This window comes from Diorhabda sublineata, chromosome 10, assembly GCF_026230105.1.
Source record: "Diorhabda sublineata isolate icDioSubl1.1 chromosome 10, icDioSubl1.1, whole genome shotgun sequence".
Taxonomy (NCBI): Eukaryota; Metazoa; Arthropoda; class Insecta; order Coleoptera; family Chrysomelidae; genus Diorhabda; species Diorhabda sublineata.
In genome coordinates, this window is record NC_079483.1 from 12,311,869 (window position 1) to 12,339,144 (window position 27,276).

A 27,276-nucleotide genomic window follows, 5' to 3' on the forward strand; every position below is an offset into this window, starting at 1 on the left:
AATATTCATTCAAGTAACTGATAATTCTTCTATTTCTTTACTTCACAAGCTTTCTTAGTCATTTTCATACTATTATTTATTGGTTCCTTTTTTCGCTCGTAGAAATAACAACAATTTCGTTAAGGATAGAAAGTTTCGGACTCAATTGCGGATGTTGATGCTCAAATATTGTGATAAATAATCAAATGTATTGAGAACTCAAATGAGAGACAATCCCTTACTAATAAATCGAAGTAACTATTTGTGAGTTTGAAAGATTATATATTATGTAATCACTTCCACAAGTGTATGTGAAATATATTCCAAACAATCCCAAGTCACATCTGATAAAACATGTTTAGAGGTTATGCAATACGCTTAATTTGTAATCAATACTTGATTTTCAGTAGTCTTACAATATTTACAGATGTTGAGATAAGTCGATTACTTTTATATCATAATACAATAATACTTTGTACTTGAATAAATTGAATCACGTTTTCTCAGGTATTCCTTGATAATAATACAAAAGTTAATTTATCCGTCTATTCAGATTGATAAAAAGAATATTTGAATACAAAGTAATCTTTTATACTATGTGTATTCGATTATGATTAAAAATGAGCGTTTATATGGTACATAAAATGATTTATTTCATAAATCCTTAAAGCAGAGGACTAAATAATCTCCATGAATACCCTTGATTTAATAATAACAATCAGGGGTGTAGATGAAATGAATAGCGCCTCTTTCAGCGAAGTGCATCGTGGCCATACTGACTGTTTGCTCCAATGACCAGAGGCTTCCTAACCTATAGTAGTAGTCTGAGTAAGGACTTATTGCAATAAACTAATTTACAAGACCGGAAATTTCCTTTTCCTCAGTTTATGTGAAACACAGACACGATCCTCAATGACTTATAAGAAATGAACTAATCGAAATGGCAGTTTTGGAACTATCCATCCTAGTAGATAAGGAAGTTTCTACAATGTTGCTTAAGTACATAACAGAGACCACATATCCATCCCACTAATCCAAGATCCTTGATAGTGAGAAGATAGTCCAAGACGTTACGTGCTTTTGGGCATCTAACATAGTGCGGCCCAGAGCACGCATTTCCGTGGAGGTTATCGATGCGACTCCCTCGTGGTCTGTCAGCAAAAGCGACCTCATGACATCTCATGTAAAACTAGTCCAGTAAAGAATTTAAAAACTCATGTCTGTCTCTTTAGCATCCTCCTCACTCCCACTTTTGGTAAGTCTATCTGCCTTAGAATTGCGTTACTGTCCAGGTATCTAGCAGAGGTTTACATCAGTGTCACTAATCCAGGAGAGTACCTCGCTACAGCACAATACTTTTGATGTTGTCGTTTTTGATACTATTGTTTTCAGGCTGCCAAGCTAACTGTGGAAATTGTAGTGTTTTTTATGGATTCGCCACCTTCTCTTAATAGTCTGACAACCTTCTCTAGTGCGAGAATTTCAGCTTGAAGGATATAGCATCTAATTTTCAGTCTGTACGACTTCTGGATGACCAGTTCATTTGAAAACACAATAATTCCTGTTCCATTTTTTGTTACCGAGCCATCTGAGAAGATTGAGATTTTATTAACCTCTAGTTGAATTATCCATTCCATAATTTTCTTATAGGACTGGTAATTTTTATCAGAGAATACAGTCAATATATATACGTTCTCCTCCTTTTCTAGCCATTTCCCGCAGACTAGTTGTATGTAAATAGTTTTTTGGTCTCCAAGAGTTATGTTCTCTCAATTGAAGAGCGCTTGTTATGAAAAATTCTATAGACTGCAGCCTTAGGATTGCTTCTAATGCTGCTTGTGCAGTACTTATTATGGCTGCATTGTTTTCCAGGATTGCTATCCTCCACACATTCGTAAGTTTTTTGTTTGTTTCTTTGTTGATAGATTACCACCACACTACTGAACAATAAATTATGATAGGCCTTATAATTGCGGTATACAACCAATATATTATTACCTTTGTATGTAGTCTCCATTCTTCACCAACCAAATTCATAAATATCACAGAGGATGAAACCCCTTTCCGCATTCTCTCGAAGCGAGAAACGCTAAGGAACTTCAGAGCACTACACCTGGGAGCATATGAAATAGAAGACGAGGATCTCTACCCATCCCACATTCTAGAATTTTTAAAAGGAGTGGGAATCATGGATAAGCTGTAAACATGGGGTCCTCCAGTATCGCAGCAAGAAAGGGGGACACAATAGATCCTTTGGGTCGCATTGAACACGATACACCAAATCCATACATACATACAAACGTATATATTCATCACTATTTACATTTATAAGGATGATATCTCATTACGGCATTCCTAAATTAATTCTGTTCCTATCCTTGCGTAATCCCATTTCTACCCTTATTATTCTGCTTTTCAGCATTGCTATAAATTAACCAGTTTTTTACTATAAGGTTCACTTCTAGTCTCTAGATCTAGGTCATTATCGACTCTTTTTTAAGGTTGTGATGTGTCTATATCTACTCTATATACTCCCAAAGTAAATTCTTTTGCTTTCAATGATTTCTCGATCACAGTCATTATTTCATACACTGTTTTGCCTTTTCAATAGACATGTTGAATTTTGTAATCCATTTATATAGTTGTATTTTCCTTTTTTATGTAAGTTCAATATCCTTTCCAACGCTTTCATGATGTAAGAAGGGAAAATTATCAGTCTAAAGTATTGTGTTACTTAATTTATCTGCTTCAGATATAAAAATAACTCTTATCTCTCCAATTTTTTGGACGTATCCCAATTTGTGTGAACATTACATCATCATCACGTATTATACAATCCACGGATTTTCGAATCATGGTAAGTACCACTTTATCTGGTTCTGCTGACCAACTGAAAAACATCTAATATCTTTGAGATATACTGTGTCAGCTGCTAGAAAATTTCAACTAAACAGTTACCGAAAAAGCTTTATACCAATTTATGAAAACTTGTTGGAAGCTATTTCTGGGATACTTAAAACAGAAATTGTGTAACATCTAGTATTTTGTTACGTGCAATAAGAATAATTAGAAAATTGACTATATTCATGAGGTTTAATGGAGATAAATAACTTAGTTAAGAGATGCATGAAGTAATTTTAAATTATTCCTAACATCATTGAGTTTGCATTAAAGTCACTATCTATATATAGAACTGGATATTATTTGTCGTCATCATACAAATTATAACCACAAACAAAATTATTTTGTTTGTATTATATAACCAAACGGATTATATTTGATACCTACATCTATACCATAATTTGATATCACTTGGTAATTAAATCATTTAACTAAATAACGCGATACTTTTTTGTAAAAGAGCTCTTCCATTTTATTAAATCTTGGTAGTAATTTGCATTGAATAGTATATTCAACAAAATTAACATAAAAAAATAAAACAACGTTTGCCACAATTGTAAATGCGTTAGTCTGGGAGCCAATCAGTATTTGAAATGTTTTACTATAATATAGATCATAATCTGTGAAAGGTTTTGTTTAAAATTAGGATCACTCGGTTATTTGAATTTTTTTCAATTTCTTCCAGTATTTGAGATTTTATTACTTTGTACATGGCGTACTTATTTTGTACTGTTAAAAACTCGTCCACCACATGAGCCGCGAAGCAGGGTCTATTTGATTATTTCAATAAAATCGAAAATTTGGTGGACACAGAAATAACCTTTGATATAGTTTTTTATAACTTATTTTCAGTTCATTATGGCCATTTTGTAGAATCAAGTTCTGGTAAGGACTTATTAATCGTCATCCATATATTAAGTCACAAGTTAATGGGAAGGGGGTATCACCGAAATTTGACAATGTGTGACGAAGGGCAGGGTCAAAAGTTTTGTGACGTCACATGTTAAAATTCAAAATACTAGAACGTGAAATTTAGATGTGAATAAAAAACTATCAAAATCTACGAACTACATCTATATTTATTGATAATTCTCGCTATGAGATTATATCTCTCATTCAACTTCTAAAGCGGCATTGTGATTCGAGTGAGACACTTAAATTCACGAGAATTTTAAATGGAGAAGGTTTTAATAGGTTTAAGTTGTCGGCGAGTTTCTCGCTTGATTTTTTACTGATCCGCGCGTAGGTTGTTAGCAATATCTTCGACAAATACTACCACATGCACCGGCGCAGTGACTTCAATATATTCCTACTGTTTACCTGACAATTAACTTTTGCTGAGTGACAAAGTTTTCTCAGTTTAATTATTTGTTGTTTATTTTATTAAATTATTTGCTAAATATATTAGTAAAAAATGAAAATAATTGTTTTCTCTCGTTTATTTTTAAATATAAGCATAAAATCAAAAAATGTGACGTCACCTCAAGAGAAGAATTATAAAAATGTGACAACGTGTGACAATGTCGGAGGAAGGGCTTCAAAAGTACTAAAATTCGTGTGACGTGATTTGTGAATGGCCCCTCAATTGTTTGTTTACTTTCTACGATCGAATTATCTAGAAATTCTTTTTGTATCAATAGTTGCTTATCAGCAAGGAAGTCAGTAAATAATTAAATTGCATTCCGAACACAACGGGATAGGCAAATTAACAGTGTATTTTGATAAATTAAAAAAGCGTTTAATAGTAAGTCTTGGGACATAGTTTAGTGAACAGTCTAGTGAATTTAGGGTTAGTGTATAAATATATTGTAAGAAAAATCACTGTGTTTATAAATACACCCCACCATTAAAAGTGAGTTTAAATAATTTAGAAGAAACCATTACAATACGATAAATTTTTCACGATTGTAAAAACAAAAAAGGTCCAAATTCTTAAAAAAAACATTAGCATATTTTGTTCCTATCCACAGCAAATCATTTATGTAGTACAAAGAGTTCGTTCCAGCAGTATACTTCGAACACCACCTTCAAATCAGTTTTTTATTTTGTCTTCCTGCTGAGTCGCAAAAGATTTTCAATTCTTCAATGCCGTTTATAACATACGTCATTTGTCGCAATTTTCGGGATGGATAGAACGCCTCAGCCTTTCTCTTATGCAGATCATTCTTTATAGTTAATTTTCGTCAATGTTTGGCAAGTATTAGTTCATGGATATCCTAAATGACATGACACATGTTTCTAAAATCTTATCTAACCAACACAAAACTACTTCAAACAATAGTGTAATCGAGTTGATAAAAATGTAACTGCTGAAAAAATTGGAGAAATTTATTCAAGGCATAAAAAAAATGAGAACTCATACAGATGTATGACACAAATATAAATAGTTTAACGAAAATGAACTAAATAATATCTGGTGATAATTAAAATATAATATATGTATTAATATATTGTGTATCATATAGTAGATTCAACATTAAAATTCAACAGTCTAATCATATTAAAATTTCAAATCCAACTTAGTAAACCAAATATACCGTATTATACCGTCACGGATGTCACGAGTCATAAGGTGTCATTGTGACAGAAAGGAAAAAACGACGAAAATCGTGTAGTTAAATAATTTGTGGTGGTCTGCCAAAGTGAAAATAAATCTATATACATTGAAATGTGACTGCCTCTATTATTTGTATCAGAGGAAGCAGCGCGCAGTTTAACAGATATTAGGTTGGTAGCAGTGCTACTAGAGAACGAGTTTTTATCAACCAAAGTCGTTATTAATAGGCTGTGTTTATTTGTTTTGTTAAATCACACAGGTGACGAATAAAAGACCTGACATCGTGGTGGTTGATAGAAGAGTAAATCAGTCCGTCCATCTTGTCTTTGTAGCTGTACCGAACACTCATAACATTCTCAACAAACATCAGTTATTATGTTAGCCTGTAATATTGAATACTTGCCACACAGTGCGCAAGTTCATTATGTGCACGAGCCTAATCCTTTTGATACTTTGTATCCGAGAATAGTGCATAAATTATTAAAAGTAATAGTAAAGAAACAATAAATAAAAAAGATTATAACTGGAAAGGGAAAAAAATTCTTCATGTTATGTATGGTGTCGCCATCTAGTGTCAAATACAAAGCTAAAAATTACGATACGAACTAATCAGTCCGGATTTTAGATATTCCACACAAGATAATTGAATTAATAAGATCATTTTGTAAAATATAGAAATATTTAATATTAAATAGTAAAGTACTTGTTGAACAAAACTATAATCAAATATAAAAACTTGCACAAATACAAACAAAACAATCTTAATGTGTATCTTATTAGTGCCAAGGCGTTTCTCTTGTTTGTGATATTGATCCTAATTTTATATAACGAGCTGTTTGTGAAATCGGTGTAATTGTATTTCCATTATTGGTGGAGCTAACTATTCGTTGATCGAAATTTGGTTGAGAAGCATCTCCTTTTAGAACAGCCACTGGTTTCCAAGAATTTATGTAATTCACTAAAAGAAAAAAAAGTTTTTAAAACAAATTTCATGGTTTGAATCAACTATTAAAATATTCAATATAGATTAAATGATTTAATGTTCAAATTGAGCATCACTTCGGGTCACCAGAATCATCTACCATGTATAAATATGTATTTGTGTGAAAAAGAAATTTTAGTGGAGCGTCGTAAGGAATAAAAATAATAAATCTGGGAACCCAGGGCCAGTCAATGAATCTGTATAGTAAGTATTTGACTGCATTATTAAAACCTGAAATAAAAAAGTTGAGAAAAAAATTGACCGATATCGATTACAGCAATTTACTGAAAAATGAGGGGCGCAGAAGGGTGAAAAATGTTTAAAGTAAAAAAATCAATTTTATATGTAAAAATTATGTTTGCAGAGTAACTAACTAAAATAATTTTTGTGAAGATTTTGGAACTGGTCGCTGTGTCATTGTTTGCAGTATCAATATTCTGCATTCATATTTTCAATCTCATTTTTCTGGCTATATTTTTCTTCCGAGCAATGTCTGAATTTACAAAAATACTCTTTTAAAATGTTCAAAAGCAACATCTGCAGCAGGTGGTAAAGACGCTATTAATTATAAAATTCTTCTATACATTCTATGATATCTTTTGAAACTAACACCTTTTATCCATTTATCCCCACCCTTGATCGGTATACCTCCTTGAGACCCAAGATCAAGTTGTATGTAATAGTTCTTTTTAAAATATAATATACAATATAAATGAAGGAAATCTCACAAAAATTAATAATTATTTATAATAATAATTAAAAAAAAGAGATCGCACAAATTTTTTCATATACTATGAAAAACACATTTCCAATGTTTATATAGATTCATTGACTGGCCCTGGATTCTGAGGTATAAACCTTATAGCGCTCCACTATTTTTTATATCAACTAAACTCAATTTTTTTCACACAATCATATCCAGAAGCTTGATACCTAAATTTACTAACAACACAAAACATTTGTCTGGCCTAATGGCTCAGTCCAGTACCATCTACCTAGGGAAAAATTCAAAGGAAAATACTTAAAAATATTTTTATTTTAAAATTGTAATACAAAACTTGCTGGAAAAAACTAATCATTTTTCAATTATATATGAACAGTTCAAGTAAATTTGTTGCTTACTTTTGAACATTCGGACACAACCATCATCTCCTGTGGAACACAATACTGTTCCTGTCAAATTCCAACATACCCTCCAAACTAAACTATTATGATCATCAAACTGTGCAATTGTCTCTACATCTAGTTTAGTCACACCACTCTGTGCATTTTGATCATCTCTAAAAAACAAAATAATAGTGATATTCCCATTATAATGAAATTGATGAAAGCTTCAATTTAAAAATGGATGCCTGGTGTTCAATTTGTTACTTTGTTATGAAGACACATCGTTTCTTTACAATTAGTTTTTTTATTCATTACAATAATTTGATTTTTCTAAAAAATACAAGTTTTTAAGAAATTACATTTATCCTATGTCAATAACGATAAGTTGAAAAAATTAAATAATATATAATGAAAGTAAATAATGAATAATAAAATGAAATGAAATATATATAATGATATATATAATATAAATGAAAGGCATAAAGAACTTGAAGAGAGATAGGTTTGTTGGAGTTGGGCCTGATATAGGAGTTGCTCCTCTGCAGGGCACAAACTTAATAAAAAGTAAGTCCCCCACGTACATGGATAACAGCTACAGTTCATCTTGGTATGTTCTCAATTAAATTTTGCATCTTGTTTTTATTAGTAGTGCAATATATTTTATATAGAAAAATATTATATGATAATTTTGGATATAGGGTTAACATAGGTAGAAAAGATATCAAAACTGATGACTTCCTTGGAAGTTTTCCAATACATTGAAGACTGCGGTAAAAATTTTGCTCTCTCCAAATCTGAGACAGTATATAACAGAGGTAAGTAAGTGGGGTAGAAAAACAATTATCATATTCTTGAGTCAGGAAATGACTAAGTTGCTGTAAATTAGTAGGAGTAGGGTAAACAGGTAGGTGTAAATTCTTATTAGAAATTTGCTAACTTTTATGAATGATGGAAATAGCCATAAAAGATATTGGTTGAATTTCAAATTTATGATTAATTAACATCACAATACTTACTCTATTGGGGTCAAATTGATTATCCTAACATCTTTGGTAGCAACCCCAAGAATGTGAAAACTTCTTCCTAAATTTGGTGAAAAAGCGATATCATGAACAGGGTCGACAATGGAATTTATAGTTTCTAATTTTGTCCACCGTCTACTATTCTCATTGTATTCATAGATCAACACTTTACCGCCATTTGTTGGATTTGGATCGTCACTTCCGACAGCTATCATTTGAGGATGGACCCTAAAGCAAATTATAGCAAATTATTAGATGAAGCACTTTGCAAAAAACACTCAGTATAGTGTTCCCTCTTAATATTAATTTATGAAACTATTGTATTTATAATATATGATGCAATCTAACTTTTTGTTGTGCCAACACGATTTTTTTCTATTGTATTTAGCCAAATTTCTAATATAAGCAGATGTGCTCAGAATTGATCTGTAATGTATCACCATAAAAAACTGTTTTTATAACAACCAAAAACCTCTTTAGAATGTGAATCTTAGAAGATTTGTATTTTCAATAAATGATAACAGTCCAGATGAGGAAGATACAAGTGAGGAAGGAGAATCTGAGAAAAAATCTAAATAAAAAGCCTCTGATTGAATTCAGAAGAAGTGGTGGATAAAGTTGCACCTTTATGGACCATGAAAAACTAACAATCTTTTTAGTTTGAGTGATACTCAAAAATTGTCAATTTTGAATTCTGTGCCATTGAAATACATTTCTAATTTTAACCAGAATCAAGTAAATTTCCAGAAAATATTTTTTTACCTTTGATACTATGTAATAACCCAAAATGTTGAAGAGAAATTTGGCAAAATTATAATATGAAACATGAAATTACTAATAATCAGGTATAATTTATTTCCGTTAATAGAAATAAGAGACAAAGTGGACTTGGTAAATTAATTTCCGAAAATCGTGGTTTTTCAACCTTTAAACTTTTCAAGTACTATAAACATATGTGTCTATCATGTAAAAGTGGTGTAACTCCATAATTTTCTAGTTCATATTTTTTGCATAATAGGTTCTTAATTAATCACATCTTTCAGTATAAAAGTGAAACAACTCCACTTATTCTGCTATACCGCCATAGATGTCGTTACTGGTTTCGTCAAGGAACATATTTTACCTATTATTCACTTTAACAGTGACGTAAGTCACAAGTCACTTTTATAATGAAGTAAGTCCGGAGTTAATTCACTTATATTGTGACACATGTTCAACAATTCGTAAGAGTTTTCTTAAGTATTTGAAAAATAAGTTTTTTCGTAGTATTATAATAGTATTATGTCAAACATAGAAGATTTTAGTGATTCTGAACCTATTATTCCACTTATTCTTCCAATACACCACCAATTTTACAAAAATCTGCCAGTAGATATTCCAACTCGGTCAAGCACACGTAATGCTGATGAGCGTTCATCTGATGACGAAATAATATACGATTAAAATACTAAATGAAATGACATTATGTTTGACTATGTCACTTTAACAGTGAAGTAACTCCAGAAAAGAAAAATGTTTTTTCTTCTATTAAAAAAGTTTTGATTTTTTTTAAGTTACTATCTGCTAATATAATCTTTGATTTGTCCTAAACAATTAAATATATAAAACATTGAACAAATATTTGTGTTTATTTTAATACACGTCAATTAGCAAAACCTTTTGTTTCTCAAAACTTAATTACAATGAGATAATTCACTATTACAATGAACGACAAACATATATTACTTACTTTGATAAGCTGGGGTTCCATGATAAAGAACTGCAAGGTAATTTGCATTGTACTTCATGTTGTAATGTCCACTGACTAAGGTTCATCACATCTGGTGCTTCATAAATTCTTATTATACCTTCTGCAGAACAAGTAGCCAGCTGCAATCCTTGAGATTTTGGTCCAAACTTTACATCCGTTACTGAGGTACGAGAATCTACTAAATTCGTTCTTCTCACCCAATGTCTTGTGCCTCTTTCTCCTGGTCCAGGCAATTCTCCTACTATAAAAATTTATTGTCAAAAGGTGCATACATAAGTAATGGTGGCAATATAGCTGAAACTGATGATAATGAAGTAATTAAAAGTAGCAATTACTTTTACATTTATGGTAGAAGTTGCAGATAAGTAAGTTAATAAGTAAAAGTACCAACTAATTTGGAATTAGGCAGCATTTTTTATGAAAGCTCCTATTGTCATATCACAGTCACTTTACATAAAGCTTTTACAAGATGTGTGAACTACTCTCATAAGTCATACTATATATTAGTAAATACCAGATAAAAATCCATCAATTTTGAATTTATTAGGAAAAGTAAGACACAAAAGAGGACTTTATTTTTCATTAAGTGATTATAAAAAGTTATATACCTAAACCTTTCCTATGAATGACTCTAATTAATAATGAAACTTATAAGAAAATCCAATCATTAGTTTTCAAATTTATCAAGAATAGACAGGAAGATGGACACAATGATTTTGTTTTATAATATGTAGTAATTACACAAAACTTCGAGAAGTTATATACCTAAGCTCTTACTATTGGTGAAAACTGCTTTAAAATAAATTCAGTGATTTTTGAGTTTATCATCAATAAACAGAAAGACATGACAAAGGACTTTGTTATGTAATATGAAGAAATATCTTCATCATATTATTTGTTCCTTTACTCTTCATTCATGATATTGTAATATATAAAATAAAATAGAGTAGATGACTTGAGTTAGAGGTATCCACTGACAGCTCTGAGGAAATTATGCCAATTATATCGATATATCTGTCTTGATATATTCATTGTGTATTGTCAATATTAAGACATACATTTTATTGTATAGAATAATCTAGATGTATTAAAATACCATAGGAGAAAAGGACATTTTTAGCCCATTTTTTACAAAGAAAATTCTAATATTACTAGCGTTTTGTCCATCCATCTGTCTGCAGAAGGAAAATCTCCTCACAGGAAACAAGTATCGAGTTTGGGTTTTTGGCATTTAATTCCTGTATAGCTGTAAATAAGCCAAAACGAAAGACATTTTGGACATTAGTAGGAAAAAGCTAAGCAAAATGTCTCAACAACTACCGAATTTAAAAATTTTTTGAAAGCAAAGTATAACTTTGATTTATTATCTTCAAGCTCCAACAAACACAAACAGAACAATTGAAGAAATCTTTGCAAAATTAAGTGCTTACAAAATTAAAACTTTTATTTATGTATCACGTTTTTCATTTCATAAACCAACTATTATGAGAATTGTCAAGAAATAATGAGGACAAAATTATTGAATAAATGAAATTATTGATAATTTTCTTGTTTTATTTTTTATGGAATATTCCTTTCATAAATTAGGAATTTTATTAATATTTACTCATTGCTAACAGTAAAAAATGCGCTATAGTCTCCCATGCTAAGAGTGCGACGACTTCTACTTGTTTTAGTATTTTAGTATATTATTTAAAAAAATATTTTCTTTGTATTAAAATTACCTATTTCTTCCCAAACAGCTGCAGTTCTATCGAAAGAACAAGTTGCTAATACTTGTCCAAATTCAGGATGTGCCCAAGTTACTTTCCACACTGATCCACTATGAGCTTTCCAGCTAGAAGTTAAAACCCATTTGCCATCTACTGTTTGATCCCAAACCTATCAAGATAAACAAATTTATTTCGATACACATTGTTCGATTCACTTCTATTCTTAGAACTTTCGATACATCCCAAAACTAACACTAAAAGAAGGTATTCTCACAGATTTTCAGTTTTCTTGTATTTGTTGCAATGTTGAAATAAGTATTGCAATTGTTGCATCTTTCTGTGTATTAAATATATAATTAGCTGAACATAAACGAATACTGATTGTGAATCACCAAAATAGAAATAAAGTATATCTTTGTAATCCCAAAAATATTCTTTAATTGATGTTAATTATACCAGCTTTTTGTAGAAAAATCGTTTTGGGTAAAAAGTACATAAGTAAATTAATTATTATCTGGTATCAAATATCATCTTCGTAAGTCTTAATAGCAATTGGCGAAATACAACTATATTCAAGAATATTTCTCCAACAGTTCACGCAGGGATGTTAAAAGTTTTAAACTAAAAATGATCAAAATTTACTTACTTTAACATACTGATCGCTTGAGCAAGTTGCCATTCTACGTCCATAATAATCGTAAGCAACATCATGAATGAGGTCTTTATGTTCAGCATGAATTTCTTGGGCTTCAAACATCTTAAATTTTAATGTCGGTTTAGAAGAAACTACTGCTTTTTCAAAACATCAGCATAGAACATATTTTTTATGACAGCCGCATTGACAATAGTGTTGTCTTAATACATTACATTCACGGTCTTACATATAAAACCGTGGTTACATCGAATCATAGAATTTATATTATTTGATACAAAACGACTTAGATTAGACCCAGTATGTTAGACAAAGAAACGCTTGTCTAAGGCCAGTATCAAGTTCCATGATTTAATTTGCCAGTGAGGTATATTTATAAAGTATGATCTAAAGGAAACTATGATCCTGGACGGGATATGGTGTATTTTACTAAGCGTTCTCAGCGCCAAAAGTAATTTTTTCTCTCTTTCGGTATTAGAACAACGTTCCTCTTGCACGCATTTTCAAGAAGAATGGACTCCGATCATAAAAGATTTTTGGTTATTTTCTATAGTGGGTTGGTGCCCCTGAATAACAGATTCATTTTGACAGCTAACTGGACGATACATTATTCGGTCATGAGACTAGGAACTATGGAGTGTAACTTTCGTAATGTCCAAATAAAATCAACTTAAATTAATCTTCCCCAATATACCTGACTTTGGAAACAACCTTCTACCTGATCATACACGAACCCGGGCGAGGCGTTTGGAATCGTGGAGAAATTCATTCCGTCTCGAGATCGCGGAGCGATCAGACCTCGAACGCCGAGGTATCAGCGAAACTACGTCGTTTCCAGAGATTCAGCTCGCGCTCCATACTAGGAACTATCTAAGATCATATTATGTGAGGGTGGTTTAAGGTTATTTAAATTTTAAGATACTATTTACAATAAATTACAATGAATTTTAGTTAAAGTAAATGTAGTCATGAAATATGGACAAAACATATAAATCTACAGTGAATAAATTTCTTGGAAAGTGCTAACCTTGAAATGAATAGATATATTGATATATTGAAATTATTATTAGTCACTCTCTAAAGAGGTATATGATTTATTGCGGTAGAGACCACGTCCCGTGATTCTGGTGGTGAAGATTGAAATTTTTAACCTGACATTCCGATTAAAGGATGAGTTTTTTCTGACTTTTGAATTCAAATAATATTTCCAAAGTCAACTGTCAAATATGAATCAGTGCTACCAACTAACCAACTACGTTACGGTGTAATTTCCCTAATGTATATTTTCAACAATTTTTCTATAAACAAATAATGTGGATACAAGCTTAAACAAAGAAAATAGTATAAAACACTTGTAACGGAAGGCCATTACAGCAGTCGTTCTTTTGGAACTTTTGTTGGAATGAAAAGCCTTCTGTTAATTGTATTTCAATATACTATTATGCGTTCCTCATGGCGACTACGATAGTTGTGCTCGCGGTGAGAACGTCACTAATGACGTCATGACTAACGCTCATGACCATGAGAATCAATCTCATTATTTGATACAACAAGAGATATCATAAGTAAGTTTGAGGCATTCTTGTGAAGCATCACCGAATATTAATAAAGCCGCAAAAGACATTTCAATTTTACTTTATTATAAATTAATTAAACACTTAAAAAAAATCACTAACTTAGAAATTGTACCATAACCTCTTGAAGCTGTTGCTTTATTTTTTCTTTACTATTTATTATTCACCTCACCGCTCAAAACGTGTCATAATTCATAATGTGCGTATTTCACTTAAATACCACTTAAACGCATTATCTCTATGAGCTGCACACGAAAAGAGTGAAGGAGACGTTTACAGATTATTTTGGAATTTTAGAAAAACGATAAAATCTTATACATCTTGACTTCTGTAATCCTTGGTTTGTGTTAATGTGTAAATAATGTAAAATTCCTCTAAGTTTAAATTTCAAGTTTCGTTCTATTTGTAAATTCTCTGATGATGTAAATAAATACTACGATACAATTAAAATGTTTTCCCCGTTTTGCCCTTAATATAAATGTTCTAAGTTTCTGAAGATCAAAATTCAATTAAAGTGAGGTACTCTGGGACCGGTACAGACGATCAGATATTGTGGCTGTGATAAGTACAAGAATTAGGTGGCTGGGCTATGTAAAAAGAAGGCATGAAGAAACGACAATAAGAAGAGTGTGGAGAGGTCAACCAGAAAGGAAGCGCCCACTAGGAAGAACAAGGTAAGATGGAATGAACAAGTGGGTGAAGATGTAAGGAGACTTGGTGGTGAAGTAGACATGGCTGAGGATAGAAAGTTATGGAGGCAACTTGTTGGCGAGGCCAAAAATCAACTTGAATTTGAATGGCCACAGTAGTAGTAGTATTTTCAATTAAATACAAATGACGTTTTATAAAAAATATTTATTAAAAACTTTTTTATCCTTATTTTTACCAGTTGGTGGAAATTATTGTTTCCATTTCTTATTCAGTAACCTCTGCTTCGGCAATTAGGGCGCGGGATAGATTTCTTGCAGCTGCTAGCCTCAAAATTTCTATCTTGTCTTTTAATTCGGGCAAATCCTTTTTTTCTTCCAAACAATGGATTATTGTGAAGGTGTCGTTAGAAGAAAATACTAAATCACCACTTTCCAGGAGCGGGATAGATTCGATTAAAAGTACATACCAGAAGCTGGAAACACAAAATCAATAAACAAGTTGTAACCTATGAGTGTAAAATTTATCAATAACTAAAGCTAAAGTCATAAATCAGCAGTACATCAGAAATTATTCATTTAACTGTTAAAACGGTCTAAAGAAGTCATTGAAAATAGTTTTTAATGGCGTACTCTGTGAAGAGAAAATTAAAAACAAATTTTCCATAGAAGCTACTCGATATTAGATACGTAAATCAGAAATAGGTGTAACCTCAAGCAAATTTGTTTCATTTATAGGATTTAGGACACAAACAACATGTTAGTCTTTAGCGTTTTTATTCAAGTCCAGATGTCGGAAATTAGTACTTCCGGTTTTACCAGTAATTGGATTGGTTAAGTTGGAATTTCTGAAACCGTTGGTGATATTCATACTACCACAACTCCAACAAACACAATTACAGTGACTGACGCGCGTTTTGATAACGAAGCTATCGTCTTCTAAAAGACTAAAGATTAACTTAAGAGAGAGATTCGTTGGAAACGTTTTGGGAAGTATAAGGGAAATTTCTTATAGGAGGAAGGTTTGTTGGAATTGATCTTGACATAAGAGTTCACACAACCTCACCCCTGCTCCTCTGCAGGGGTGAGGTTGTGTTTGCAGTTCTGGGTGGAAAGTAGTAAAAGCGAACGACCATTGGCCAGAAGAAAACAAAAAGAGTCCTTTAGTAAGTAATTATTGTGTACGTTTTATGTTTGTTTTTTGAAAATTTCGTGTTTTTTTTTATTTTTGAAAAATTTAAATGGGGAGCGGGCGAGTACAACTGAGGCTACATTTTTTTCTCTATATATAATTCAAGCCATTGTCATTTCTAAATACATAAAAGTAGCGTTACTTTTGCAAGAAATTCGGATGATTTGAACTCATTTGTGTGTCCATTTAATTCTACGTCTCATTTAATTTTACTCAAACCACACCTCCACCTTTACCGATTCAGTATCAACCTTTGTTCTAAGGAAATAACTCAGTTCAGCGTATTTAACCGATAACTGAAAAGTTTGAGGTTAAATTCACTTGTTTTTTTTGGTAGTAGCTACGCCTTGTGGTTAGAATCGTGGTTCATGTTTGAGAATTTATTTTCATTTTAGTTTTGTATTGATATGTATATTTTAGGTTAGAATATAGTGAGCCTAATGAAATTCTCAGTTTGTCACCCCATTTGACTCACAATTTCAAAGTGAGAATAGGTAAGCTGATTATATCCACTCAATTTGAAATAAAGCAGATTATTTGCAATAGGAAAGCTATGAAATACATATTGTTCATACAAGTGCAATTCACCATCAAATTTACTTACCAGTTTGGTACTATTCTTTGAATCAATTTAAGGTCTTATTATACTTACTATTTCGGAATGATCTTTGATGCTAATAAGGAAATTAATAGTGATGCTGCATCCCTATACTCTCCACTTTGATACAACTTGTGAAATTCATAATATTTACCTAAAATATTAAAATGATCTAATTAAACATAACAATCCATGTAAAATATGCAAAATATAAATAGAACTTTTGAAATAACATTATATATCGTGTTTTTAAGTCCAATGTTCCTTTTGTCTAACTAATTGTGAAACACGAAGATACCATAGCAAATTTCTATGAAGAACTGGAACAAGCAGCCAATGAGATTGATTTTGATGACAAATATGTTATAGGATATACAAATATAAGACAAGAATAAATAAAAATAACAGGAGGAAATAGTTGATATGCACTCGGTATTGAAAATGACAATTGGCTCATAGAATTTGCACTAGAAAGCAAAATGAAAAATCGTTGGCACGTCATTTTATTTGACCATAAGAGTATCCACAAGGAAACCAAGAGCCAAACTGATTACGTCCTAGTAGAAATAAAGTATAAAAAGGGTAACAGATGTACGAAGTTATAGAGGATCAATGCGAATAGCGACCATTTTTTAGTAATTGCAAAACTAAAACAAGATAAGCTACATATAACGTCCTCCAACCAACGAAGGCGCGGTCTTTCTCTCAGTCGCCGTCCTCCAGAAACTCCATACATTATTCTAGTCATTATTTTTGCTCATATGCTTGTTATAGTTATACTTCGGTAGTTATTACAATTTCTTTTTTTGCTACTTTGATATGAATTTCATCAAGTTCTTAGACCTTTTATATTTGATTATGTTTCTAAATCGTCTTGATTTTAGGTCTCTTCTGTTATGAAATTAGTTTTTTTTATTAATTTTTGAAAGACGGATAAAAATTTGACGTTTCGACTTTTTCAGTCTTTATCAAAATCACTTTTATATATAGGTAGTATAATTCCTAGATTCCAATATTTTGGTATTTTGTCCTGTTGTCTTATTTCGTTTAGTAATCCTGTTAATTCATTTATTTCCTTTTGATCCATATATTTAATCGCAATTAGAAGATACTAGTGGAAATAACGCTTCTAATAAATCTAAGATAGGAGTGAAACATGGACACCCTTTATACACAACCTTTAATAATTTATTTCATGAAATTGTAAAATTCATAATTAATAGGAATCGTGTTATTGTAAGTTCATGAATTATGAGAAATAATTGTTAAAATGTCAACAAATGTTTATCATACCTAAAAAGATGAGCCTATCACTGACAAGCATTCCAGATCCTAAATTATCCAGCAAATCAACACTTGACAATTTACCTCTTCTTATATAGTCATGTAAAAATTTGTCTGCTAAAAATGAGGTGAACGGACCATCTTGAGATTTAAGAGCCCATGATAAGGCATTTCCCAATCTTCCTCTTCTCATTGATTGCATACCTTGTATTTTACAAATACTGTGTACTGAAATTGGATTTTGATCAATGAAACTGTAACAATTTTATTTTTTACAATATATGTCTTAAACAAAATTAAAAGAAATCAACAAAAAAAGAGTACATGCATTAAACACTCTGATTGAAATAATTCATCATATGGAGTACAAATAATCAATGAGTATTATAAAAATATTAAACTCACCAACGTTGTTCAAGTCTCTGTTTTTAGCTTCTCTAATTATTTTTTGAGCTTTGGCTTCCGAATTTATGAATATCCTAGGCAGAAGTAATTCAATAACTTGTAAACCATTGGATGGACAATTATCTAAATATGTTAAGCCGACTTGCCACAATGATTGATGACCCATTAATGTGACACCATAATCAAGAATAAATGATTCCCGAAGTTTATCAGGGGAACTAAAAAATTCATATCAACTGTAGAAAACATTGGAAAGTATTTTTGAAGATTTTCAATATTATAAATAAAAAAACATATAATAGAAATATCGTGTTTTACATAATATTGCTTTTGTATTATTATTTAGTCTCAATCTCAATATTTCTCATTTTATCATAAATTCATTCTTCTCTTTTTCTTTATCTATAGCTTCATTGCAAATTTTCTCGTTTTTTTTTTGTCGATCTACATCATCTAAATCTTGCAATTCTCCTTTATTTTATTTGTTGGCATTCCTTATTGTACCACTTTTTTATTCTTTCTCTTTATTGAGGTTTTTATTATTTTTCTATTTATACTATCTTAATTATTTTGTTGTTTGTTTGTATGATCTCTATTTATAAGGAATAAATTGCTTTTCTGAATATAAATAGTTGCCTTTCTTTTGCATGAAAACTCGGATAATTTGGACTCATTTAAGTGGAGCTCATTCAATTCTACGTTCCGTTCAATTTTATACAAATCAGATGAATTGAATTGAATCCCCTCTTACCGATGCAGCAAAAACTTTTGTTTTAAGGACATAACTCTGTTTGAGGGTATTATTGTAATTTATTAAATATAGTACCTTTCTTGATTTGCTTGATTGCTTAGTGGAACAGTATTATAGTGTACTTGTATTGTTTAGGGGTGACTTAATTTGCCACCTTATTTAAACTTACATCTTGATTGTCAGTGTCGATAAGATTTCTATGAAGACAGCTGATTGAGTTACAACACCAAAGAATACGCATTAAGTGAAATAGAAAACAATCTACTTACAATTCTGGAAGATCTTTTTGTAAATCTCCTAGTTTCCCACAATGATAAAGTAGATCTGTTAAATGACTAACAAACCAACCGTTATCATACATATTTTGAATTTCTTGTATGACCTAAAATTATATATTTATTGAATTTTAATAGATGCTATGAGTTTCGTTAGTATTACTGCTCTTTGGAGGGACTGGCAGTAAGTTCCATGCCGAAAGAGAAAAAAAAAGCATCTAGCTTTTTGCGAAAATTTTTTCACTTTAAAGTGAGTATTTTACTTTCTGCCATTATTTTATATCACGAACTTTTTGTTCAGAATACACCGCAACTTTCTTGAATTTTCAAATTATTATTCAATACTTGAAAAATTACTTTCTGTAACTGATAACTTTCAGCGTCAAATAAAATAGGGTACTTGCCTTTTTTAAAAAGTATTTTTTTTTATTTGTTAAACAGGGTGTTTAAAAAAAGTTGATCTCGTGTCTATATATATACTTCTAATTAAATACTATCAATTTCGAAATCCGGCATCTAAAGTAGTGTTTCCCAAGCTTTTTTGTGCCATATCTCATCTAGAAAAATTCTTATGCCTCCCTTATGTAACATATACATAATTTTTAATATTAAAAAATTTTTTTGTTCTCTCAAGAAACTTAAATGATAGGTGGGGAAACAGTGGTAAAATTTTCTTACACACTTGACTGAATTTGGGTATGAGATTTCCATTTCTTCACAAAGCCATGCCATCGCTCCTTCTATATTGAATAAAGTTCTAACTGATTCATAATTTTGCAATTCTACTAGTTTTTCTTGATACCATATATTCGAAATGTCAAATAAAATTCACCAACATTAGTTGTATCATCAATTTGTTTTAAAATCAGAAAATCTTTTGAATCAGCAGATAGAATATTCAGATGATGGAAAATAACAAGTAAAGAGGTATGAGTAACTTAACATTAGTCAATGAAACTGTTAAGTTGTTAATTTGTTTCTAAAATAATAAAACAAAATATCTTCGCTTTTGCTTCAATGAGTATTTTATTTGTTTGCTCCATCGATTGTTAATAGATTTTTTGTTGAAAAAATAACTAAAAGTATCAATTTAAAAATAAATATCATTCTGTTTTAGGTTTTTTTCACATAGTAAATAAAGCTCAAACTGAATTTATTCCATAATTATGGACCACATTGTATAATATCTTATTGCTCAACTTGGATACGGAGATAGTTGAACAATTTATATTTTTATTAGCATGAACATAAGATGGAATGTAACAAATAATGAAAATTTCGTTGTGACGTGATTACGACTTATTTCTGCTTATTACCAAATTATTACTCTCTTAATGACGTAAAAACAATAAAAAAATGTACAAAAACGGCATATAAAAATATCCGAATAGGCGAGTTATTACATAAAATCCTACTTTACTAGTTACTTCAGTTATAAGTATGCATGACATATGTCTTGTATACCTAGAATACCACCCTTCACAATTTCGGTTTGTAATTATTTCAATTCTTCTTCTTTCTATGCCATTACCCTTAATTGTACACTTCTGTGTTGTGTTCTCCATTCACCATAGAGAATGAAAACAGAGACCTATGACAGGTTCGAACATCTATACATGAAAGCTATCTAGGCATCATACTGCTTTGCTATAGTCCAAGGCCAATTTTATATTTTGCAACATAAGAACAAAACCTGCTCTTATCTAATCGATTTCTTTAATCGCTTCATTTACAACCTTTTTTATTTTTTATTGTTTTTATTTAAATAAAAACTTAAGAATTTTGATATATATTATTTTTAAACAATTTTTTCATTATATTTATGTTGTTATTTGTTATGATGGAAATAAAGTTCTTTCATATGTTATCCTGAGCCTGAATTGAATCCGGATCAACTCACTTAGCAAGCAGAGCACTTTCTTACTACACTACAGTGGTCACTGTCAATTTTTGAAAATAAATATTCAACAACTGGATAAAAGCAACGTTGGTGGTAATTAAAAATAATAATGGACAGCTTTGTTATGTGAGTAAATAATTAACATATAAATATAGAGGGTTGAATATACATTACCTGAAATATATCAAAATCTAACGCTGCTAACAAAACCTTATCTAACTGCTTCAGATGATTATTCATGTTCAATTTAGTAATAACTTTTTTTGCAAATTGGCCCAATTCAAAAGACTTCACCGTTGGTTCTGTAAAGAACAGCCAACCTACCAAATAAGCATACCAAACATCACAATGATCTTGAATTTCTATCCAAGCTTGTTCTTGACCAACTATAAGCTAAAAAATGAATAGATATTCAGCTCTATTTTACTTTATGAAAGTAAAGCTTAAAGTACTTGATATAATTTAAATGTAATATGTGCATAAATTAAAAATTCTCTTTTTTGAATTTGAGAAAAAATAGACAAAATTGATCAATTTTTTTATATATTAAAAATACGAAATATTTTGGAGACGATGAAATGATTTATGTTTCAACAATAGCTAGCATATTAATGTAGGGAAAATTTATTTTCTCCATCATACCTATTGAAAACAAGGAAAAATGTTTTTATATTTCTATATAAAATAATTAGAAATTACATATGAATATGTCAAAGTATTGTGAAACATTAAGAAATAGCGTAAATTTAAGAAAAATAGACAAAAATTATCAATTTTATTTTTGAAACATTTGTGTAACACGATATTTTTTGTTTAATATCGAAGACATCTTATAAGTCTTTCTGTTGCAATACTTAGATGTAGAATATATAGTTTGTTTTCTACATTGTCGAGGAATATTCAACTTACTTAATCTTAGAAGCATTCAATACTATTTATGCATATCCAATAATTTAACCTCATTAAGTCAATATCAAACCTTACTGACCAGAAGCCAACAGAATGGCTGACACTTCTATGTTCACATCGTGAAACAGATAATGTCAAACATTGAATCAACACATTCCTTATCAGTTACCTATGTATAAATAATAAATATTGTTTGATGTGTTGATTAAACATTTAGATATTATTTTTTTACTTTTAATTGAATATTTTACTTTCTGATATTATTTCATGTTAAGAACTTATAAAACAGACAAAAAAATTTCTGAAAAATGCAAGTACCCTATTCTGATTTAATTTGTAATCAAAGAGTTTAACTATGGCTCCCAGTAAGTAACGATTAAGCATATCTAATACATTGGAAACTGATGTGAAATAATTTAAAACCACTTTATATAATGATTGTAATATATACTTTTAATATCAATAATTTAGTCAGTTGAGACATTCATATAAAACTTACCCTTGTAATTAAATCCAAATGTTGTTCGGAGTTAAATAAACCCGCATCTATTTTGGATTGAATGTCTATTGTCCAATGTCTCCACTGCATATTATATTCATTTATAGAAGCACCTGTTGAACTCTAAAAATAATTTGTAGATTGGTTTGGTCAATTACACAATAATCATGCCATATAACATACAATCTGTCTTAATAGGAGAATAAGTTGTTGCTATATTAATTAACGATGGCAATGGTAAGTATCCTCCAATAAGCATCTTCTTTTTACACTAACTCAAATAGGTTTTTATGACAACATGGAGTATAATTTATAACAGTCATTTTTTATATGCTAGTTACTGACAATGTTTATATTTTAACTAAATCTATTTACAACTTCGAACAGTTTGAATCTTTTAAGCAAACATTTTCTAGTTTCCTTACGAATACATTAGGGTGGGAACTTATTTTGGCACTGTAACTTAAATTTTTGTTGTTGGCTTCATCTTTAATTGAAGGCACTAGAAAGTCTATTTCAATAATAGAATCAGGCACGTACCACGGGCCGTGCACAATAGTTCTTATGGCTTAGTTCTGAAAACTTTGGAGGATTTCAATGTTGCAATACCCCAGAGTTGGAGCTTATAGGTCCATATGGGTTTTAAAATTACCTTATAGAAGAGCAGTTTATTTTCAATGTTTAGTCGTGAGCTTTAGTCGATTTGCCATATTGATCTCCAATCTAGCTACATACCCAGATATTTTGTCTCATTTTCTTGTTTTAATTCAATGTTGTTTTGTGTTAATGGTGGCCACGTTTGCTCAAGACGAAATAAAAAAGACACTACTGTTCTATGCTTTGGAACCTTTCTTACCCTAAATCCTAACCCATATTTAGGATTAAGTATAATATTATTATTTGTTGCTGCTTTTTGTGTATTACTGAAAATTATACTTTTATTCTGTATATTTGTGAATTTACTTACAATAATGAAAATTATTTTTCATTTTTATTGTTTTTATCTTTTTTATATTTAATTTTGTCTGTTCATTGTAAGATATGTAATAAGATTTATTAATTTTCTTGAAAACGTGCATATGTTTTTTTCCATTAATATTTTAATTTTTGTACTATTTTTATTTATTATCTAAATATATATTATTATGAACATAACGAGATTTTTTAATCTATATATTATAACATTCCTGAAAGTGTCAAGCAAAAAATAAATAAATAAAAAATTTGATAAATAGCCACAACCCAATATAGGGCTCCTACATAGAGCCACAGCGAAAGGATTAATAGGACAACAGAAAAACATCTAGTTCATCAAGAAAGTTGTAAATTTAATTTCTCAACTTTGGGCGGAGTTGTATCAAGTCCAAAATTTCACCAAAACATTGAAATGAAAACATAGGAGAATAACCTCAATAATTAAGAAGCAATATTAGTTAATACTTACACTGAATGTTGGCATTGCTCTAAGAATTTGGTCAATAAGTCTAAATGTACTACTATCTGAAGAAGAATGCTGCTTTAATAATGATCGTACCAGATGAATTCTACCTTGTAGTAGAGCTCCTAAGACAGTATTCCAATATTCTGAATTTTTTTCTAAGCCGATAATATCTTCAGATAACATGTTAGCAGCGTTTCTTTCATGTTCTGGAAAATGAAAACGTACCCATTCCAGTACTTGTGGTAGCACTAAATTTGCAGGCATAACATCAATAAAAAGTATCTCACATAAATGCCAAATACATTCGATTGAATAAAATATTGTAATGTAATTCTGCAACTCATTTTTGCTATCATCCTTTAATTTTGTGAGTTCATCTTGAAGGTTTTCTAAGCAAGCCCTTATTATAGACCTGTACTGCCTACTTATTTTAAACAATTCCACTTGCAACTCTACAGTTTTGCTATCGACTAACTCTTGTACAGAGAGAAATACGCCATTGGATTCATTCACTAACTTTCTTAGTATAGGGTGAAATAGCACTATATCTTGTCTTAAATGAAATATGGAAGACGCACTATTTGAAGCAAAATGACTGGGTTCATCTTTTTGGTGCACATTTCGTTGTTCATAGGCATAAACTGCAATTTGATCCAAAGGTAACCATGTTCCGGCTATACCTGATCGTTTGCATAAATCGTTAGGAATAAGCTGAAAGAAAAAAAAATTGGTCAGTTTATAATTAAGTAAAAATGATCAGTAACTTACAAAAGTAGTAATTTGTTTATCCATCTCAGGATGTTTTGAAAATTCCATTAAATATGTAGGTTAGTTTGAAAACTGTAGAGGGAAACATAGAATTGTCCGAATGTCTAGTACGAACGCTTGAGTTCGATGTTCAAAAATATATTTACTGTTCTATTTATCTATGGTTCGGGAATAATAGAAACACAGATAAAAGACATCCTGGATATATACCTTTGATGGTAAAGTTTATCAACACGTTATCTAGTAAAGAACAAATTAACAGATGTCTTCGGTTCTCGTAAAATAAAGATTTTAATCGTGATTTTAATTATTTGAGGCTTATATGTATTTTTCTGTATAGTTATTCATATTCTTTGAAAAGAAATATCATTATATTCATAGAATAATTTTAATCTTCATTTTATTAGTAATAGTAAAATTAATTGAAAATGGTATTGAAAATTTACTAGAAAATAGCAATTTTTCCGCATCTATATGGACAAACATTTATTTTATATGGACAGAGAGAGAGAGAGAGAGAGAGATTCTTTGGAAAATTTTTAGGTAGGATAAGGGAAATTTTTTATAGAAGAAAGTTTATTAGAGTTGGTCCTGATATAGGAGCTGCTCCTCTGCAGGGCTATTTTATATGGCAAAAAAATATGAGTTCATAGATTAGATTGAATTGTTTAAAAAACATTAATAATAACGAAGAAATTGTAAAGTGAATGCTTTTGATACGTTTTATAATGTGCTAGGGAAAAAACTTGAAATATCCTAAAGTTCCCAAATAGGACAAACAGATTTTTTTAAGAATTCTTCCATTCATTGAAGATTAAATTTCAAACGGAATAAACCATTGAAAAGTGAAAAAATAATAGAAGAAGACAATATGCAACCAATTCTATTCAAAACAATCTCCCCTCTTTCATTTTTTGAATATATCGAACATATAGGTACAACTGAATATACTGATTGTACACTGATTAAGCTACATAGCAAGAGACCTGCGATTGTTTCATTGCATCAATTGTCTGATTTTTTGTCATATCGTCATTGAGATCATTTTTGTCTACTGTTTGGTTCAAGAATAATAACCTTATTACAATGGTGCCGACAATATTCATTTTCTCTCTCGTTCGGGACACCTTATCTATACTGCGCATGCTACATGCGCGCAAAAGATGCGCAGAACTAACTGAAGCGCCCGGAGGAGAGAGAGAACGATACACTATTTGTTTCACTTAGTCGGAACAGCTTCCACGGAACTGTCAATATAGGAGTATTACATATATGACAGTAACTAACGGTTCGATAACCGTTCAAAAGAAGTCATATGTGTTTGAAACATAGAGCATCGATATATCTCTTTCTACTCTATTGGACCGCCGTCGAAGCTTCGAATGGTGGATGCAGCATAGGAGAAGAATATTAAGTTTCGATTTTAATATCGAGAAGAGAGATATATAGAGTGGTAAACACATGTTTTCTATCTCTCCTCCAACAATACCACTTTCATATATCTTTAATATTAACTCTCATATGTTAAAACCACATTTAAAATTAGGGATCCTTGTATCTTCATAGCAAATAATGAAGGGTTTACTTTCACTTTAACAGTAGATTAAAGTTATATTTGAAAGTGTCACAGCGCTGGATGTAGACTCAGTGGCGTATTTCAAAATTTGACGCCCTGGACCGATTAAGTTTGCCGCCCCATAAATCAAGAAAAAAAATCGTTCAATAATGAAACAAGACCATTCAAAAATTAACACCATTTATCAAATATTTACATTTTTAGTGATGCACAAATGTCTACGGAAAAATGCGTAATGCTATTTCTGTATATGGAAATCTTTCCTTTGAATCTCTTTTTTTTAATAAGTAGTTTAATTTACCTTAAACTCATGATCAAGTGGGTATAATTCTTGGAGTCCTATGGCGTTACCTCTCACTTCCGGTTCAGATATTGTATCCAATTTGCCTATAAATGCAAAATTGGCGGTTACTGCATCATAAGAATACTTGCGTCTCCTAAACTCGCTTAACAATTAGTCGCATATTGGGAAGAAGCTATTGACTCTAAAATGGTCACGTCCTTGTCTAGTTTCTTCCTTTTAATTACATCTTGTGGATGCTTCTTCTGAACATTTTCTTTCCCCAACTTCGTCAAAAGCATCAAAAGATCTTCTTTTATTTCTATGCCTTATGCGGGATCCCTTTTTATACTTTCTTCTTCTTCTTACGTTAGGAGTACGGTTTGCCAGGAGTAGTTGGGATGCTGAGGACCAGCTTTCATACCACCTTATAGGTGGTCGTTCAGGAGGTCGAGTTGTGTCTGGTTTCTTTTCCTTTGCAATTTTTGGTAACCGTTTATTTGGCATTCTGTCAA

The 27,276-nt window shown here is 30.7% G+C and overlaps 2 protein-coding genes across 2 annotated transcripts; both read right to left on the reverse strand.

The window, feature by feature from the left end:
- Positions 1–6,097: 6,097 nt before the first annotated feature.
- LOC130449260 (nucleoporin SEH1) lies at positions 6,098–12,889 on the reverse strand. Its single transcript, XM_056786965.1, has 6 exons — positions 12,657–12,889; positions 12,023–12,179; positions 10,278–10,539; positions 8,543–8,776; positions 7,542–7,699; positions 6,098–6,395 (listed from the first exon to the last, which is right to left on the reverse strand). The coding sequence occupies exons 1-6, from the start codon at positions 12,765–12,767 to the stop codon at positions 6,214–6,216; spliced, it is 1,104 nt and encodes a 367-aa protein (XP_056642943.1). The 5' UTR covers positions 12,768–12,889; the 3' UTR covers positions 6,098–6,213.
- A 2,170-nt stretch (positions 12,890–15,059) lies between these two features.
- Positions 15,060–25,078, reverse strand: LOC130449749 (nuclear pore complex protein Nup85). The gene is made up of 9 exons (XM_056787737.1): positions 24,906–25,078; positions 24,141–24,848; positions 22,697–22,819; positions 21,463–21,681; positions 19,383–19,495; positions 18,363–18,580; positions 17,967–18,185; positions 16,728–16,827; positions 15,060–15,359 (listed from the first exon to the last, which is right to left on the reverse strand). Exons 1-9 carry the CDS (start codon positions 24,951–24,953, stop codon positions 15,152–15,154), a joined length of 1,956 nt encoding a protein of 651 aa, XP_056643715.1. The 5' UTR covers positions 24,954–25,078; the 3' UTR covers positions 15,060–15,151.
- Between the last annotated feature and the right edge of the window lie 2,198 nt (positions 25,079–27,276).

Coding starts and splice junctions, on each gene's coding strand:
- LOC130449749 (XM_056787737.1), bottom strand. CDS start 24,953: ATGGAATTTTCAAAACATCCTGAGATGGATAAACAAATTACTACTTTT. Junction 22,820..24,140: donor GAGCAATGCCAACATTCAGT/GTAAGTATTAAC, acceptor AATTATTTTTAG/AGTTCAACAGGTGCTTCTAT. Junction 16,828..17,966: donor TGATAGGCTCATCTTTTTAG/GTATGATAAACA, acceptor TTAATATTTTAG/GTAAATATTATGAATTTCAC.
- LOC130449260 (XM_056786965.1), bottom strand. CDS start 12,767: ATGTTTGAAGCCCAAGAAATTCATGCTGAACATAAAGACCTCATTCAT. Junction 12,180..12,656: donor CAAGCGATCAGTATGTTAAA/GTAAGTAAATTT, acceptor TTATCTTGATAG/GTTTGGGATCAAACAGTAGA. Junction 10,540..12,022: donor AGCTGTTTGGGAAGAAATAG/GTAATTTTAATA, acceptor AAATTTTTATAG/TAGGAGAATTGCCTGGACCA.